This window comes from Lissotriton vulgaris, chromosome 7, assembly GCF_964263255.1.
Source record: "Lissotriton vulgaris chromosome 7, aLisVul1.2, whole genome shotgun sequence".
Lineage (NCBI taxonomy): Eukaryota > Metazoa > Chordata > Amphibia > Caudata > Salamandridae > Lissotriton > Lissotriton vulgaris.
The window spans coordinates 107,464,299-107,480,377 of NC_141695.1; the positions used below are offsets into that span (position 1 = coordinate 107,464,299).

At 42.8% G+C, this 16,079-nt stretch overlaps 1 protein-coding gene across 1 annotated transcript in view; it reads left to right on the forward strand.

Moving 5' to 3' along the window:
• Positions 1 to 16,079, forward strand: part of LOC147700924 (C-type lectin domain family 2 member E-like) — a 280,507-nt gene that overhangs the window by 187,442 nt on the left and 76,986 nt on the right. The window contains exon 4 of the mRNA XM_086928545.1: positions 9,812 to 9,918. Within this exon, the coding sequence (XP_086784671.1) occupies positions 9,812 to 9,918 (107 nt within the window). The remainder of the gene's footprint in view (positions 1 to 9,811; positions 9,919 to 16,079) is intronic.

Consider the following 16,079-nt stretch of genomic DNA (forward strand, 5'->3'; position numbering starts at 1 on the left):
GGTGGGAGGGCGAGAGTGGTTAGAAACAAGGAGACCAGGACATCAAGTTCAAAGAGTAGCAAGAGGACTAGGAACTGGGGCATTAGGACCTGGCTGGTGAAGATCAAGGGATCGAGGACACCTTTAGACAAGAGGACTAGTGGGGCTAGACCAGGACCAAAATGACTAAGCCCAGTCCAAAACTACTTCATAAGAAGGACCAGGACCAATGAAGACGGTACTTGGACCAGGGCGAGGGGAATCAAGATGACCCAAACCTGGAAGACTAGGAGCGCCAGCACCACAAGTCTGAGAGAATAAAGACCCAGCACACCAGTGGGATCAGAATGAGGATCAGTAGTACCAGGAAGCGCTAACAGAGGATGAGCCAAGAGCAGGGCCAGAAAGACCAGGATTAGGCAGGACTACAACCAGGAGCCCCATCTTTAGGGAACCAGTACCAGAGTGACCAGAACTAGTTAGACCAGGGTCAGGATGAGGATCAGGGGGAACACAATGGCTCAGACACAAAGACCTTGAGCGAGGCTAAAAACATAGACCAATACCTAAAGGCACAGAAGGAGTTCAAAGAAAAGGAAGAAGCCTCGGAGCAGGAGGATGCCATGTGAGTCTAGGCCACACTTATTAAGATATCCCTTTGTAAATGGTTCTTATTCATTTATCTTATGCTGCCAAACCTGAGAACCCCTTACCTCTTCAGCCCTGGTACGTATAGAATTAATAAGTATTTGCTAAAAAATCAGAGCGTGCAAAGAGAATAAAAAGATGGGACGGTTATACTCTGTCCTCTGAGTGAAAAAAGACGCTGTCTGATACTGGCGCAGTAGTCTGAGGGTGCATCATAGGACATAAGGACTGAAACTTGGTGTTCGAATTGGGGGTTCTGGTTGTCAGAATATGCACCCTGTACAAGCAAGAAACACCACGCTAGTCATGGTAAGCAAGATACATACTAAAAGATCACCTGCGCTCACCCTCTGGTAGCTTGATGCAGAGCAGTCAGGCTTGTCTAAAGAGGCAAAGTGTAAGGTATTTGTGCAACTCACTCACAATAACCCAATGGAAAGACACAAAAATAGTCTACAGAGGGTTAGAAAAAGATAATACTTTTAAGAGTAAAACAACAAAGCCCAATAAGTAGAACCAGAGTGATGAATTTTTAAGAATAAACCATAAATAGGTGCTTACGAGTAAATAGCACTTATGGGTTACTTAATGTTGTGCTGGACCAGGGTAAACAGAAAGTTCAGCCTGACTGCGATGGAGGGCAGGTCTGCTATAGGACTCACACATGTCCCACTAAAAAAGTACCTTAGAGGGAGTAATAATTGACATAGAAGACTCAATGCATCAGTCTGTTCTGCACAGGTGATGAAGAACCCCATTATGATGCAGCAGATGCGTAGTTGATGACCCGCGCAGTCCTTGTTCATTGAGCTGCGGAGTCCGATGAAGCGATGTAGTCGATCAGCTCCTGAATCAGCATCGAAGGGCAATGCACTGCTTCCGATTGGCAAAATTGTTACTGCATTGATTTTGATGGTTCTTCGCAGCAGAAGTAGCGTTAAAGGGCTCAGGGCTGGATTGCCACCGCTTGGCAGGGTAGGACTTACAGATGGTAGAGTCCAGATGCTGTTGCAGGTTTTGAAGGAAGTCTTTGATTTTGATAGCTCTGAGACTTTCGGACAGGGATTAAGCCAGCAAGCTTTTGCAGTAACTCAGGGTTCAAGTGAGATAGGTCCAGTTCTTTTCCTCAGCAGGGCACCGATCAACAGGCCGCAGAGCAGCTCAGAAAAGCAGAAAAGCGGTTCTTCCAGAGCAGCAGTCAAGCAGAATGGAAATCCTTATAGCACAGAGGTCTTTACTTCTGGCAGAGCTCGTCACAAGCCCAGTGGTGTGCCATACTGGTAGGGTCAGAGGCCTAGAACTAATATCCAGTTGTGCCTTTGAAGTAGGGGTCACTTCAAAGATTTGATTTGATTTGAAACGTATATATCGCATGAATGCCTATGGGGGTCTAGGTGCTGGAAGAAAAGGTTGCCTGAAGAAGAGTAGGAGCAGAGATTTAGTTGGCAAAGAGCCATTCATTTTTTTGTGATTTTCTGAAGGATAGTAGTGTTGGAATGTATTTTAAGTCAGTCTGGAGCGAGTTCAATGATTTAACTGTCCCCAGAATAAAGCTTCTCCGGCTCCCAGTGAGCTTTCCTGAATTTGGGGGTCTGGAAGAGTTTGCTCTGCGATGATCGTAAATTTCTGATGGGTAGATACCAGGATAGGTGTTTCTTCAGGTACTGAGGACCAACACCGTGCAATGCCTTGAAAGCTAGGCATAAGGATTAAAACATTATACTGTTTTCACCCAGGAGGCAGTGAAGGGTTCTCAGTCCATGGGAGACTGGCTGGAATTTCAGGATAGCCAGCAGCACTCTAGCTGCTGCATTTTGAAGACGTTGCAGCTTAAGTAAATGTGGCTTTTGGATGCCCACGTAAACAGCATTACCATAATCAAGTCCGGGCAGGGCTAATGCTGTCACAAGTGTTTTCAAGGTATTCGGCGGCATGAAAGGACGAACTTTCCTGATTATCTTTAGGAGGAAGAATGAAGTAGAGGTAAGATTGCTGATCTAGTGTTTAAAGATCAGAATATCGTTGAATACAAAAGCTAAGTTCTTCACCTTTTTGACTGGGATTGGAAGATCTCCCAAGCCAGGTGTCCGTACACTACATGAGTACCTCTGTCTTTCCTCCATTCAACTTTAGGCAGTTCGTGCTCATCCACTGGTTCACCTGGGTCATACAGCAGTTAAATAAGTCTGGTGTTTCTTCCACATTGCTTGAGATTGACACCGCTAACTGGGTATTATCTGCATAGGATGTCACAGAGAAGCCAAGCTGCCTGATTATTTTAGTCAGGGAGGTCACATAGAGGTTGAACAACATAGAGCTTAATGAAGAACCCTGTGTCACACCACAGGGGAGCATAAAATGCTCTGAGGAGGAGGATCCGATCTGAGCAAACTGAACCCTCTTACCCAGATAAGATTCAATCAGTTTAAGGGCTGTCTTCTTGATCCCTGCCTCTGAAAGCCTTTTGATCAGTAAGTCATGGTTCACTGTGTCAAAAGCTGCAGATAAATCCAAAGCAATCAGTGTGGCCTTGTCACCAGTGTCCAAGACTGCTCTGAGCTCTTCAGCTGCCATGACCAAGGCTTTCTCCGCACTTTGTCCTTCCAGGAAACCATATTGACCGGGATCTAGCATATCTGCAGACGAGAAGAAGGCTGTGAGATGGGAATTCAGTACTTTTTCAGTGCATTTGCCAGAAAGGGTAACCTGGAAATTGGTCTGTAGCTGCTGGGATCGCTTGGATTCAGATTAGGCTTCTTTAAAAGTGGAAGAGTCAAGGCAATTTTCCAGGAATCAGGAAAAACACCTGAACAGGTAATCTCATGCAATACTGTCCCCAATTGTTCGCTGATAAGATCAGGAGCAAGATGTAGTATTTTTGGGGAGCATGGATCCGATGGAGCTCAGGAATTTGATGTCCTAACCACCTGAGATATCTGTTCTACATTAGGCGGACCAAACGAAACAAGCAAATTAGACGGTAAGGAAGATACAGAAGCTGAAGTGATTCCATTAGAATCAGTCTCCCAAAAATGCTAACGAATTACATAATGCGTCACTACTGTCCATGCTAATGGATTCTGGTAAATTGACTAGGTTTATGACTGCTGCAAAGAGTTCTTTACTAGAGTTGTTAGCCTGCAAGATTTTGCTGAAAAGTACATGCTTTTTACTTTTTCTATTAATTTCTTGTATACAGACAGTGTTGGTGTGTATTTTAATTTTTCCAATGAGCCGTAATTCGTTCTCCACTGTCTCTCTATCTTTCTGCATAATTGTTTCTGTATTCTCAGCATATCAGAGAACCAGGGTTTTGAAGATTTTATTCGCCTAGTAAAGAAGGTTTTTTCCCGGCACTAGGGAATCAGCTGCTGCTTTGATCCAGTCAGAGAATCTGACGGCAGCCGTGTTTGCTTCTGTTGTCAGGTAGGGCTTTGAACTGGTTAAGGATGTCTGTAATGCCAGGGGGTCAATATTCCTCCAATCTCAACTTTTCCGTATTCTACAGGGATTGTGGGGACCGCTACCATCTATAAATACCTGTGCACGAACCATCAGTGTATTTCAGTTTGCTTACATGTCTCTGGCATTTTCCAGAAGATGACCAGTTTTATTCTCATTCAGATATCGTTTACTAGCGTGACCGCTGGTCATTAAGTCCTTTTCTGTCAAGTTGAGTTATCCTGAGGTTTAGTGACAGGAGATTTTGCTTCTATAGACACTGATTCTTTTGCATTCTTGATGTCATTCTTAAATAGCCTTTTGGTGAAAATGTCTCTCTCTGCACAGTGGAGCCGAATAAATGTGCTTTAAAGTGAATGCATTCCCAGATGACCCTGGCTGCTTTTTCTGTTCATGAACCTGAAGAAACTACCCCCACTGCAGCAGTGGATTTACCTGACCTATCCATGCTGTCAGCAATGATAGATAAAGAAAGAAGCTGGCAATGGGTTCTGAGTGTGTACAATATCAGTGAAAGAACCAGCTCATTTCCTTTTATTTTCCATGAATACATAAAACTCTAGTCACAGGAATGGAAAGAAGACAAGTCAAATTTCACAAGATTCCCTCCTAAGCGGTGCACTTTGCAAGCTTTCATGGATGACATTCCACTTATTGTAAAGGAGTATTCTCTTTTTCTGGACTAGCTTCTGATGGCTCAATCATTTCCAAAGATGAATCCCCATCAGATCCTGTTGATAAAAAGGTTGAGGTTGCACTCATAAAACCCTACCACACCATACAGCAGAGTGGAGACCGACTCCTCTCTTGTTACAAATGGAACAGCAAGTCAGATTCCTTTCTGACACATGTTATGACTCTTTAAGTGCATCAGCTTCTGTTTCTGTTTCATCTTTCTCAGCCAGAAGACACCGATAGATGCACCCTTGGGGGCAGACAGCTTGCAGAAAGCTTTCCTCGTGCACATCTTTTCTCTGGAGGGACACTCTTCGAAGCATTTAGAAGAAATGGTGAAGAAGTCTGCAGAGGACCATCAATTGCTGATTCCTATACTTCAGAGGAAGAGGCTTTGGGTCCAGAAGGATTGTCCCTCATCCTTTTCCAACATAAACTGCAGTCTGCCCTTTGGAGGGAGGCTCGAGACTTGGATGACTCAGATAAAAAGAAAACTATTCCTCCAACAACTTGACACCCAACTTGAAAACCCTGATTATGGTCCATCCAAATCTTCAAAAGATGCTATACAAAGTTGAGTTTAACCTTTTTATTGTTTTTTACCTGTGTGACGAAATGTAATCATGGAGGCCTGGACTTCACAAACCATCCAGTATGGGTGCAAAATGATGTTCTTAAACGCGCCACCAGACATTTTCAGAGAAACTCTAATCCCTTGGTGCCCCATTTTCAGAGAAGCCTTTGTTAATGGGATTCATGACTTTGTGAAGAAAGCGAAAAACCACCACTGGGTCTGGGCACCCCACAGCACAGCTTAGCCACAAGCTACTATTAAACAAAAAGAGGTGCCAGTACTGCTACTCAATTGGACAAAACCTTTTTTCCCCAAAACATCGGAATGAAACAATATGCTTTGTACTGGTATCTGATTTCAGTCGCTTTATTTAACTCAATGATTTTTAGTCCTTGGATTTGGTTTCTTAGTTAACAAATTTTACATTTTTTAAGACCTTATGTACACAACAATTATATTATTCAGACCAACGATTTACAAGACATTATATACATTTCCAAAAACTCATTCAGACAATCAGTCATACCCCTCTCATACAACCACAGACCACTTAAAATTATAAATATACACTGGAATTCTACTAAGCAGCAATCATATAAGGAGCCCCAGAAAAACAAGGCAAATAAGGTTAGTCAATCCTATTTGTTGGAAACAAAATATTACAGAGAAAAAGGGCAGTACCAGACCTCAAGGACGCGAGTACCTACATTCTACATACAACTTTCAGAATGGTTATCTGGCAAACAATAATTTCTTTTCTTCAACCAGGCATCTGTTTGACTTCTTTGGATCTAAATGACACAAATGTTTATGTTCCGGGTGCACACATTGCTGCATCTTCTTACTTTAAGGCAACGGTGGGTGTACAGATAGTCTGTCAACTACTCCAAGCTTTCTTTTGTATAATAAATCAGAAAAAATCCAATCAATCTCCCATACAGAACATCCAGTTAATCAGAGCTGTCTTACTAGCAGACTTGGGACAAATCTTTCTTCTTTGATCCAAGAAAGAAGAATTCAAACATCATCAGACTTTCCTAATACAAAAGAACCAAGATTAGGCAAGGGACTGGCTAACAGTGCAGTGGCACATGACTTCGACACTTGCTATTCTACCATGGTTCTGCAGGCCTCTTAGTGTGATATTTTCTGGACCTAAGAAAGCTGACAGTAGGAGACAAACTCCTTGCCCTTTGTCCCTGTTCTCCCAAACAATCATAAACACATATGCAAGCAGCAAGGGTTGCAGAGCTTTCTGTGAGATTTTGAAGTCTAGGGTCTGTTGTCCCAGCCGAAGAGTCAAAGGGGCACATGCATCAAGCATTATTGCCTTTCGCAAACGGACCGATTCGCAGAATCGTCCTTTTTGCAAATGCAAAAAATGCTTTTTAGATGTGGCACATCCTAATTTACAATTTGGTAACCTGTTACTGAATCACAAAATGGGTTTGCGATTCGGTATTTGGAAGAGGAGTGTTTAGGGCTTCCCTTCAGAGTACTGAATCCTAATGGTATGCATGAATGTTTTGTGACCAAGAATGCAGTCGCAAAACATTTGCATATTACCACCTACTTCGAGTAGGCGGTAGCCAATTTGCAAATGGGAAGGATTCACCAAGGGACCCCTTCCCCTTTGTGAATGATTGTAAAAGCATTTTTAAGAGCAGGCAGTGGTCCCACAGACCACTGCCTACTCTTAAAAAATTTAATTGCAAAGTTTCATTTTTTCTTTCTAAATACATCTCGTTTTCTTTTAAGGAAAACGGGCTGCATTTAAAAACAAAAAAGACTGCTTTATTTAAAAGCAATCACAGGCATGGTGGTCTGCTGACCTCAGCATGCCACCATCCCTGTTATGGCGTAGGTTCCCAATGGCTCGCAAATTGTGACCTAACTCATTGATATGCATGAGGAAGGTCTAGGTACCACCCATTAAGAATCGCAAGTGAACCTGAAAACAGTTTCATACATTAAGATTAGCGATTACCTAATTGCAATTTGGATACAAATGCAAGTAGTTAATCATTGGTCTTGGTCTTATTTGAGGTCCAGTCTCAAGGATCAGGTAGTTTGTGTCGGATACTACAACCAGGTTTCTAATGTGTACATCAACCGATGATGCTGTCATCTAGCAATATTTGCCTCATGACGGAACATACAGCCTGATTCATCATTCTCCCGTTTTGCGAGCCCCTAATAGCGATTCAAAGCGAATCGCTATTAAGGACTCGCAAAACGGGATTCATGTAGAAATTGTATAAAGAATTGCGATTCCTACATATTCCTTATTTGCGATTAGCAAATTGCTAATCGCAAATAAGGAATTACTCGCCATTCATTCCTATGGGCCACAAAGGCCCATAGGAATGAATGGGGAGTATTCCTTTTTTGCGATTAGCAATTTGCTAATCGCAAATAAGATAGCGATTTGAAGGGTGCCAGGGGTGTCCAAAGGACACCCTGTAGCACCCCTCAAATGACATTTTACACAGGTGTTGCACACACACATGTCCAAAGGACATGTGTGTGTGTAACATGCAGCTCAGAAAAATGCATTTAAATGCATTTTTCTGAGTTTTCGCAATTTACCACGAGGTCTGACCTCGCGGTAAATTGCGGCCAGAAATTGCGAATTCTCAAAATAAAAATGGATGATGAATTGCATTTAAGGAATCTCAAATAGAGATTCCTTAAATGTAATTCCTTGCAAAATTGCGAGATCGCAATTAGCGATTTTTACATTTGGGATGCTGAATCCCAAATGCAAAAATCGCACTCGCAAAGGGCCAGATTCTCAGAATCTGGCCCTTTGCGAGCGCAATTTTGCTTGATGAATCGGGCGGATAATCTATGTCATTGAGTGCAGTCTTCTATGGAGGGAGAATGGGCCAACAGATTATCTATGCAAAGTTTTTGCCTCCTCAACGTCAATGATGCATTGCCCCTCTCTCTTCCAGGAGATAGAGAATACTTATGGTCTCCCAGTGATGGATGTCCTTATAGCTGAAAAGAATGCTCTCCTTCCCATGTTTTGTTCTATAGTCCTTTACAGACAGCTTGGGGACAGATGCACTGCCAATCCTGTGGCTTCAAACTTTATGCATTTTCACTGTTCCCTCTGATCCCAGAGTCCTTAGGGAGGATCTTGTAGAAAAAGCCAACATCCTTCCAGCACTCCTTTGTTGGCCCACTAGGCATTAGTACCTGACCTAATCCAACAACCCACCACTCCTCTGCGGAAGTTCCCAGGGTCATCTTCCATCTCAGACCTCCAGTACTCTGCGTCCAACCTCCAGCGTACTCCTCTGGGGGCCTAGCACTTAGCATGTTAGCTTTCAAGTGGTTGTTCTTCAGATATTGCCTTCTATATCCAGGACATTCATTGGCATTTTCTTAACTGGTACCAGAAAACGCTCTCCTGCCATTTCCTCTCCCATAACTATAGTCTTGGATTTCCTACTAGTTGTTTAAAAAAAAAAAAAAAATAATGGGCTTAGCCAGTTCCAAGCTGAGGCCCCTGCGCTTTGTGATATATACAAGATTGCATTCATTTTATAGCTACAGGACGATAAAGCGATTGTCCAGAATCACAGGATGTTGAGCCAATTCCCCTAGATTCCAACCTAATTCCCCAGTTCCAAAGTCTGCAGCTCTGGCTGAAATCCCTGTCAATATTGAGCATAATGTTTGGCCTAACTTGGTTCTAGCTCACACTGTATTGAGTGTGACCAGGAGGACAAACACAGAGATAATGACTAGGTAGTTTACTGGTCAACTCCATTACTCTGAATAATGTGGGGATCAGCAAACCTTGGGGTGCAGGCTGCTGCAATGCACAAATAACTAAGATACAGGCAGGTATTCTGGTGGTCGCCGAGTGAACCACGAGCGCTCACCCTGCATTTATTTATACCTTTGAGCCGTGCCCCTCCGGTTGTGCATCTGCAACAATGTATGGAGGAGGCCGGGTGGCACTCTACGAAAACTAGTCCTCTGCATTGTAGCTGGGAATCTGTGACAAAATATAAAGAGACTTGCTGTGAGTTCCCGTAAAGAAAATTAAAAAAAACATTATAAAGTAGCAATCGGGAAATAATAATTGGTGCTGTAATTTATGCCTCTAAGATCACTTTATGATCTATTTTTTGCAGCAATGACGTGCTGCATCTACATGTGTTTAATGGCAGGTTTAGAAATGACTTGTTCAGCATTATGTGGATAACTAGGAAGGGCTGCAAGACGAATGTTTTTCGACTGCGGACACTTGTGTTCTTTACTAAAATTGCCTATGAATCTAATTGACCAATTCAATAAATGGATCAAACATGCAAAAGTTCACGTTCTGCACCAGATTTTCACATCCTAGGTCTCCACTTTTCTTATTAATTTTGCCGATCTGTGCACTGATCCCAATGAAATGTTTTACTCAAACCCAATGTGTTTCAGGATGTCCCTTTTCCGTCTTATTTAAAGGATTTCATGACGTTTAACAAAGGGAACCGTGATCACTGGATTGGCTTAGAGAGGAGGGTTTATGACCAGCGGTGGATCTGGGTGGACGGCACTGAATTCAACAGCTGGTAAGTCCTCATTAGTTTACCTAACTCGGGGCCTGTCATTTAATTTAATTGTGAAGCTAATCCAATACCAACATGCCACACAAAACGTTATCTTTGTTGGCTTGAATAGAGACACAAAGAAGATGCATTTTTAAATACCATATGAGCCCAGGTGACGATGAACTAGCTCCAGGTAAAGCATTCCAGGAATGATCCTAGATTAGGAGACAGCTGCGGCCGCTGCAGGTATGAACAGTGGGGCGTTGTGGTGAGGTGAGGGGGGATTTCGAGAGACGACCAGGAGGGAACATTTCCCCCTTACCTGGCCCAACGCCCTACTGTTCTTACCTGCAGCAGTCGCGGTTGTTAGGAGACAAGGGCTGCTAGCTTTTTTCAAAATTAGTTTAAATCTTTATAAGGGACCCTTATGCAACAAAGCATAAATCCAACTCAAAAACTGCCTTGAACCACTGAGCTCATAGCAAGTCAAAGTAAGGATTGTTAGAACATTGGAATGTTGGGAGCTCCGTTGAAAACAATGGAGTGCTCTGGGCTTATAATGGCGGGTATAAGACCGGAGCCCTAACATTCCAATGTTTCTTTGTTCACAGCTCTGGCAGTGGACAAAGGCTTCAGGGAGCCAGAGTCGATTTCAATCTCCTCAGGCTCCCTGAAGCCTTTGTTTTATTTGTTTGAACATTCTGCCCTCTAGTGGCAGAATGTTCTAATAGCCTTATAGCCCTTCGTACCTGGGCTATACCAGCTAATAAAGTCCTGCTCCCTTGTCCCTTTAATAACCGGTATAGCCCGCGGCGGGCTATAAGGCTATATTATTGAAGCACACTCATTTTCAGGTGGATGTGGACAGGTGATGAAGAAAAATGCCTCCCCTCCCAGGACATTACAACAAATAACACTGCCATTACGGTTGTGGGTGGAAGGAAAATGTGATTGCCTTTTATACAGACCAACAGCTCTAAGGAACTGACCATCTGCATTTCTAAGAATGTATGTCTATGTTTTTGTTTTTGAATTTGTTTTAGTACAGTGGTCTAACAAACAGTTAAGATTGAGCATGTGGTTGGTCTTGCAGGTCCTGACCACACTCAGGCAGACATTCTGACATTTTCAAAGAATCACAACATACAACACCCAAATATAAAAAGTGAGCTTATTGGCTTTCTAAAGGGGTGAGGATAAATATATTTATAAAGCAGATCTATCAACTTTCTTCAAAATTCACCAATAGTTTTTAATCTGATGTATATTTTAGTATTTCTCAAAATGCAACATTTAATAATAGTGATCATTAAAATGTTGCATAAAGTTGTAATTCAAAAACCATGCCTGTGAGTCTTATTTTTAACATTGTTTTTAAAATTGTATTTTGTGGGATCAAAAATGTTAAACGAAATACCGAGATATATTGCTTTTTGTTGAGATTGTTTTTAAAATCAAACCAGTATGTATTTGAGTCTCACTTCTTTAGCCCCCAAAATGCAATGATAAATACAACACAGCAAGAGGGCCTTGCACTTTAGCTGGAGGTCATAGAGCTCCAGCTAGAAGTGCTTTAACTAAATATGCTAAGTTCTCCTCGGGCCATGGATGTAATGACGCAGGTGACTTACTGTTTTTTAATGTTGCTGAGGGCTATTACATTTAACTCCTTGCAGCCCCCATAACATTAAAAAATGCCTGACGGTGTCCTGCCGCTTGTAGGGACATCACCAATGTAAACAAAATATGTAAATAGCCCTCCCAGGGCATTATGGGCCACTCTTTCACAGAGCAGGAATACTAAACGAGCAGCTTTTCACTCTCATTATTCATTTTGTTTCAAGCATTTTGTGGATGTTAACATTTTGGTGGGTGTATTGGTGCCCACCTCTGACAACTACATTTTAATTTTATTTAGGTGTTAGTGTTGGAAGCCCCTAGGTCCTTGTGGCCCCATCCAGCATAGTATGTACGTGTGGGAGACAGCATCTTTTCCATTAAGTGGGTGCTCCAGAGCCCACCCAGGGCAAATTCATCTTCTTTCTTATTTGGGGGCTGTGGGAGGAACCCCAGGTAAGCCTCGGGGCTCCCGCGGCCATAGTCAATTTTCCTTGCGGGAGCTGGACATATTTATGCTATGGGTGTGTGCCCGCCCCCAGTGCCCTAATATAGGGGGGCCATTGGGGGCTTCAGGGGGAGCCTTTAGGCCCCCATGGCCCAGTTAGCTCCTAGCCAGCACCATACTGGGTTTGGTGGAGACTAAGGCCTTTCCTGTGCTCCGGCCAGAACGGGAGCAGCATTTTTGTACTGCTCCCACTGAGTTCCTGATCGAATGGGTGAACACTATCTAGTATCATCCCCCAGGGGATGGAGTCTCGACGGTAGATACCTGCAAGGGGAGATGCACGCCTTGCCCTCTCCTTTTTTTTTTTTTTTTAGAAATGTGGTCCTGGGGGTTGGGGTAAAGCTCAGGGTGGGGAACTGCTTGCCCACCTCCCCACCTTTTGATTTTTTTTGTTTACAGCTTGGCAATTCGAGATCGGGTCCCTGGGGCCCAATATTGGGAGTGAGGCTGCATGCCTCTCTCCTTTATTTAATGTTTGGCCCCAGCGGACTGGGTCCCCTGGGCTCAATAGAGGCACCGGTGGAAGGCCTGCCCCCTCCCCTTAAATTTGCATTTCCCCCCAAAGCAATGGGTTCCACAGTGCCCAAGAGTGACTCAGGGTGGTGGGCCCAGTCCTGCTCCCCAAAAATATTTAATTTTAATTACCCCTCTGCCCTGGTCCACCCAGGGGTCAAATTACTAAAATAAAAAACGTTGCTGGCACTTTTTTTTTATATGTCATGATCCGGCAGGAGTCCTGCTGGATCGTGGTTTAAATAAAAAAAAATGATTTTGGACTGCGGGGTTCCTCTGAGGCCCCCTCCACAAGTTCTAGGGGACACAGTATGCCTACATTGCCCCATTATATTGTTTTTTATAAAAAAATCTCAAGACAGGGGCCTAAGACCCAGGTCCTGTCATGGCTGGGGCAACATTTTTCTTCATGTTGCAGCGAGCCAATCAAAGAGCTTGCTCCTGCAGGAGCAAGTCCCAATGAATAACAAGGCCCGTAGGCAAATCAGAAAGTTCAATTTTTTTAATTTAGGTTGGAAATATTTTTGATCCTAGATTTCTCATATACCTCTGAACATATTTACACCGAATCACAAAAAGCAAACTTTCCGGACCAAGATCTAGCTTTCTGACAGATTTGGTGTAATTCCGTTCAGCAGTTTATACTGCCATTCAAAAAAGTCTATGGAAATTTTGCATTTTGGGACCCCACTTTTTCTCAGCTCCTGCGCGACGGATCACCCTAAAACTTTCCATGATGGAACTAGTCAAAAAAGAGCAAAAGGCATTTCCGATGGACATAACTATACCTACTCAGTGATGACTGCCACTGAGTTAAAAAAAAGAAGCTATATTTATATAAATATAAATATATATATATATATATATATATATATATATATATATATATATATATATATATATCAGCTCCTATGTTGAAAGTTTGGGGGTGATTCATCAAGGGGGGGCCGACACAAAAGGGGGTTCCCAAAACGTGTTTTCTCCATGTTAATTTCCATAGGAAACTTTAGACAAGGCTACAGGTCGAAGGGGTGAACAGAATTACCCCAAATTTAGCAGGGAGAAGGGTTTTGGTCTAGAAAGCACACTTTTGTTTATTTGGTGTAAATCCGTTCAGTAGTTTTTGAGAAATATCTAAATTTACAGATCTATATATTTGGGAATTCTGCAATCTGAATGGCCGTGGCGTTACTAGCATGAGCTCGCTGCTGATTGGCTGTGAGCGCTGCGAGCGGTTGCAACTAGGAAGTGTTGGCCGCCATTCTGTGATTTTGTTGAAGCGAGTAACGGGAAAAAAGGGCGAAAAAAGTGTGAAAGGTGCGTAGGAGCACTGTAACCTCTGTGGGGGAGTGCGAAGCGAAGTAGTCACTCTTACCGGTCTGAAAGTGTGGTGTTGCTCAGAGTGACATGGTGCTGATATGATATGGTGCTACATTCTGGTATGAAACCCAGAGCCTAAACCGTGAGGTCATTGCTGTAAAGTGATGTGGTATGGTCTTTGTAGCATATGTGTGCAAGTAGTGTTAGTAGGCGTTTATACCATACAGGGAGTGGGAAGTGAAGTACTCACGCCTAAAGGTGTGAAGATTTGGGGATGAAATTGAGGTGTTTGCTGTGAAGGGATGGGCTCTGGGCACTGTAGTATACGTGTACAAGTAGTGTTAGTAGGCGTTTATACCATACAGGGAGTGGGAAGCGAAGTACTCACGTCTACCGGTGTGAAGAGTCGGTGATCAAACCGAGCAGATTGGTGTAAATTGATGGGCTCTGGGCGCTGTAGGATACTAGCTGCGGTAGTATAAGTGTAAGTAGTGTTAGTATGTTTTTATAGTATATCGGGAGTGGGAAGCGAACTACTCACCCCTACATGTCTGAAGACTTGGGGATTAAACCGTGAGCCTAAATTGTGAGCTCATTGCTGTAAAGGGATGTGCTCTGGGCGCTGTAGCATACCTGTGGAAATAGTGTTAATTTGGTTTATAGAATACAGGGAGTGGGAAGCAAACTACTCAACCCTACTGGTCTTAAGACTCATGGATGAAACCATGAGCTCCTTGTTGTAAAGTCATGTGCTCTGTGTAGTATTTCAATGTAAGTCATAGTAGAATGTTAGTATGTAATTCTACTAGAATCTAAGTATGTAATGTTAGAACGTAGGGCTGTCATGAGGGGAACCTTGTGGAGTTTCTACACAGTGCTGGAGAAAATGGTTGCCTTGCTGTCTGCTCCTGTTGGTGGCTGTTTCAGGTGTCTTGTTTTCCTGTAATAAATCTACTTATCGGATCCACTGCTGTCTGCCTCTTCACTACAAAAGCGGGAGAAGGTAAAAAGAAGTCAGCACTCACCAATATTTCAAAATTGTTTGTGTTGTGCTGAAGACCCGTTTTCTTCATGTAGCTGTTTCTACTTATGCCAGGGTCCTCGGCTCATTGAACTATGTCATCCGACTTCTGGTAGGATTTATATTTTTAGATCTTGCGGTTCCTCTACTTCTTCACTACATTCCGGTTCCTGTACTACACGTGTGTAAGTAGTGTTAGTATGCGTTTATACTAACAAATGCATCATGGTCCTAGGGAGGAAAACCTCTCAGGCGCAACTCATACAATATCACGGTGTGTGCATTTCCGGGACATTTGTGTTTGCTATTAGAGGGCGGATGCATGGCTTCCACCCTGTGATAGCAAATCCTTGTTTGACTACTTTAAGCGAGAGGAGGTAAACCTCGTATCGCTTTAATAGAGGATTTGCGGATGGTAAAAATGGAGAAAAAAAAGCGGGTCTCACCCGTTCATTTAGATGAGGCCCCTGGTGGGTAATGTTCCGTGGCCAATCCAATTATTATATTGCGGGGTCTCTGTAGGACTGGAGATCTTAATGTCACATGTAAATTAGGCGAGGAAGGGCACAGAGACTTTTTTGCAGTCTAGGGGACCACCTTCCCGGGTATTGTTTACTAATTTTTCGGGGGGTTCGAGGCCAATATAGGTTTTACAGACGTTATAGTTAGTAATTAGCATTTAAAAAACCTTCGAAATTCACTAAAAAACCATAGGTTTCAGGGACAATATAGTTAGTTGAATATTTGACTCATATAAAACCACAGAAATTCGCCTATTATAGTTAGTTGAGCTAACTATAACTCGCACGCCCGCAATGCACTGCTGATCATGTCACATATTACATCACTCATGACATGGTCAGTGACATCACTGATGACATCACTGATGACATCTCAAATGACATCACTGATGACATCTGTGGTTTTCGGTGGTTTCATAGGAGTCAAATTTTCAACTAACTAGAACTTCCCTGAAACCTATGTTTTTTTTAGTGAATTTCCAAGGTTTTTTAAATGCTAATTCCTAACTATAACGTCTGTAAAACCTATGGTTTTTTCAGTGAATATATATATATATATATATATATATATATATATATATATATATATATATATCCCCTTCCAGAGACAGCACCGCTGCAGACAGCAGTCCATGACTGCATGGAGGAATTTCGGAACACTGTGTTCGCAATTTCAGGCCTG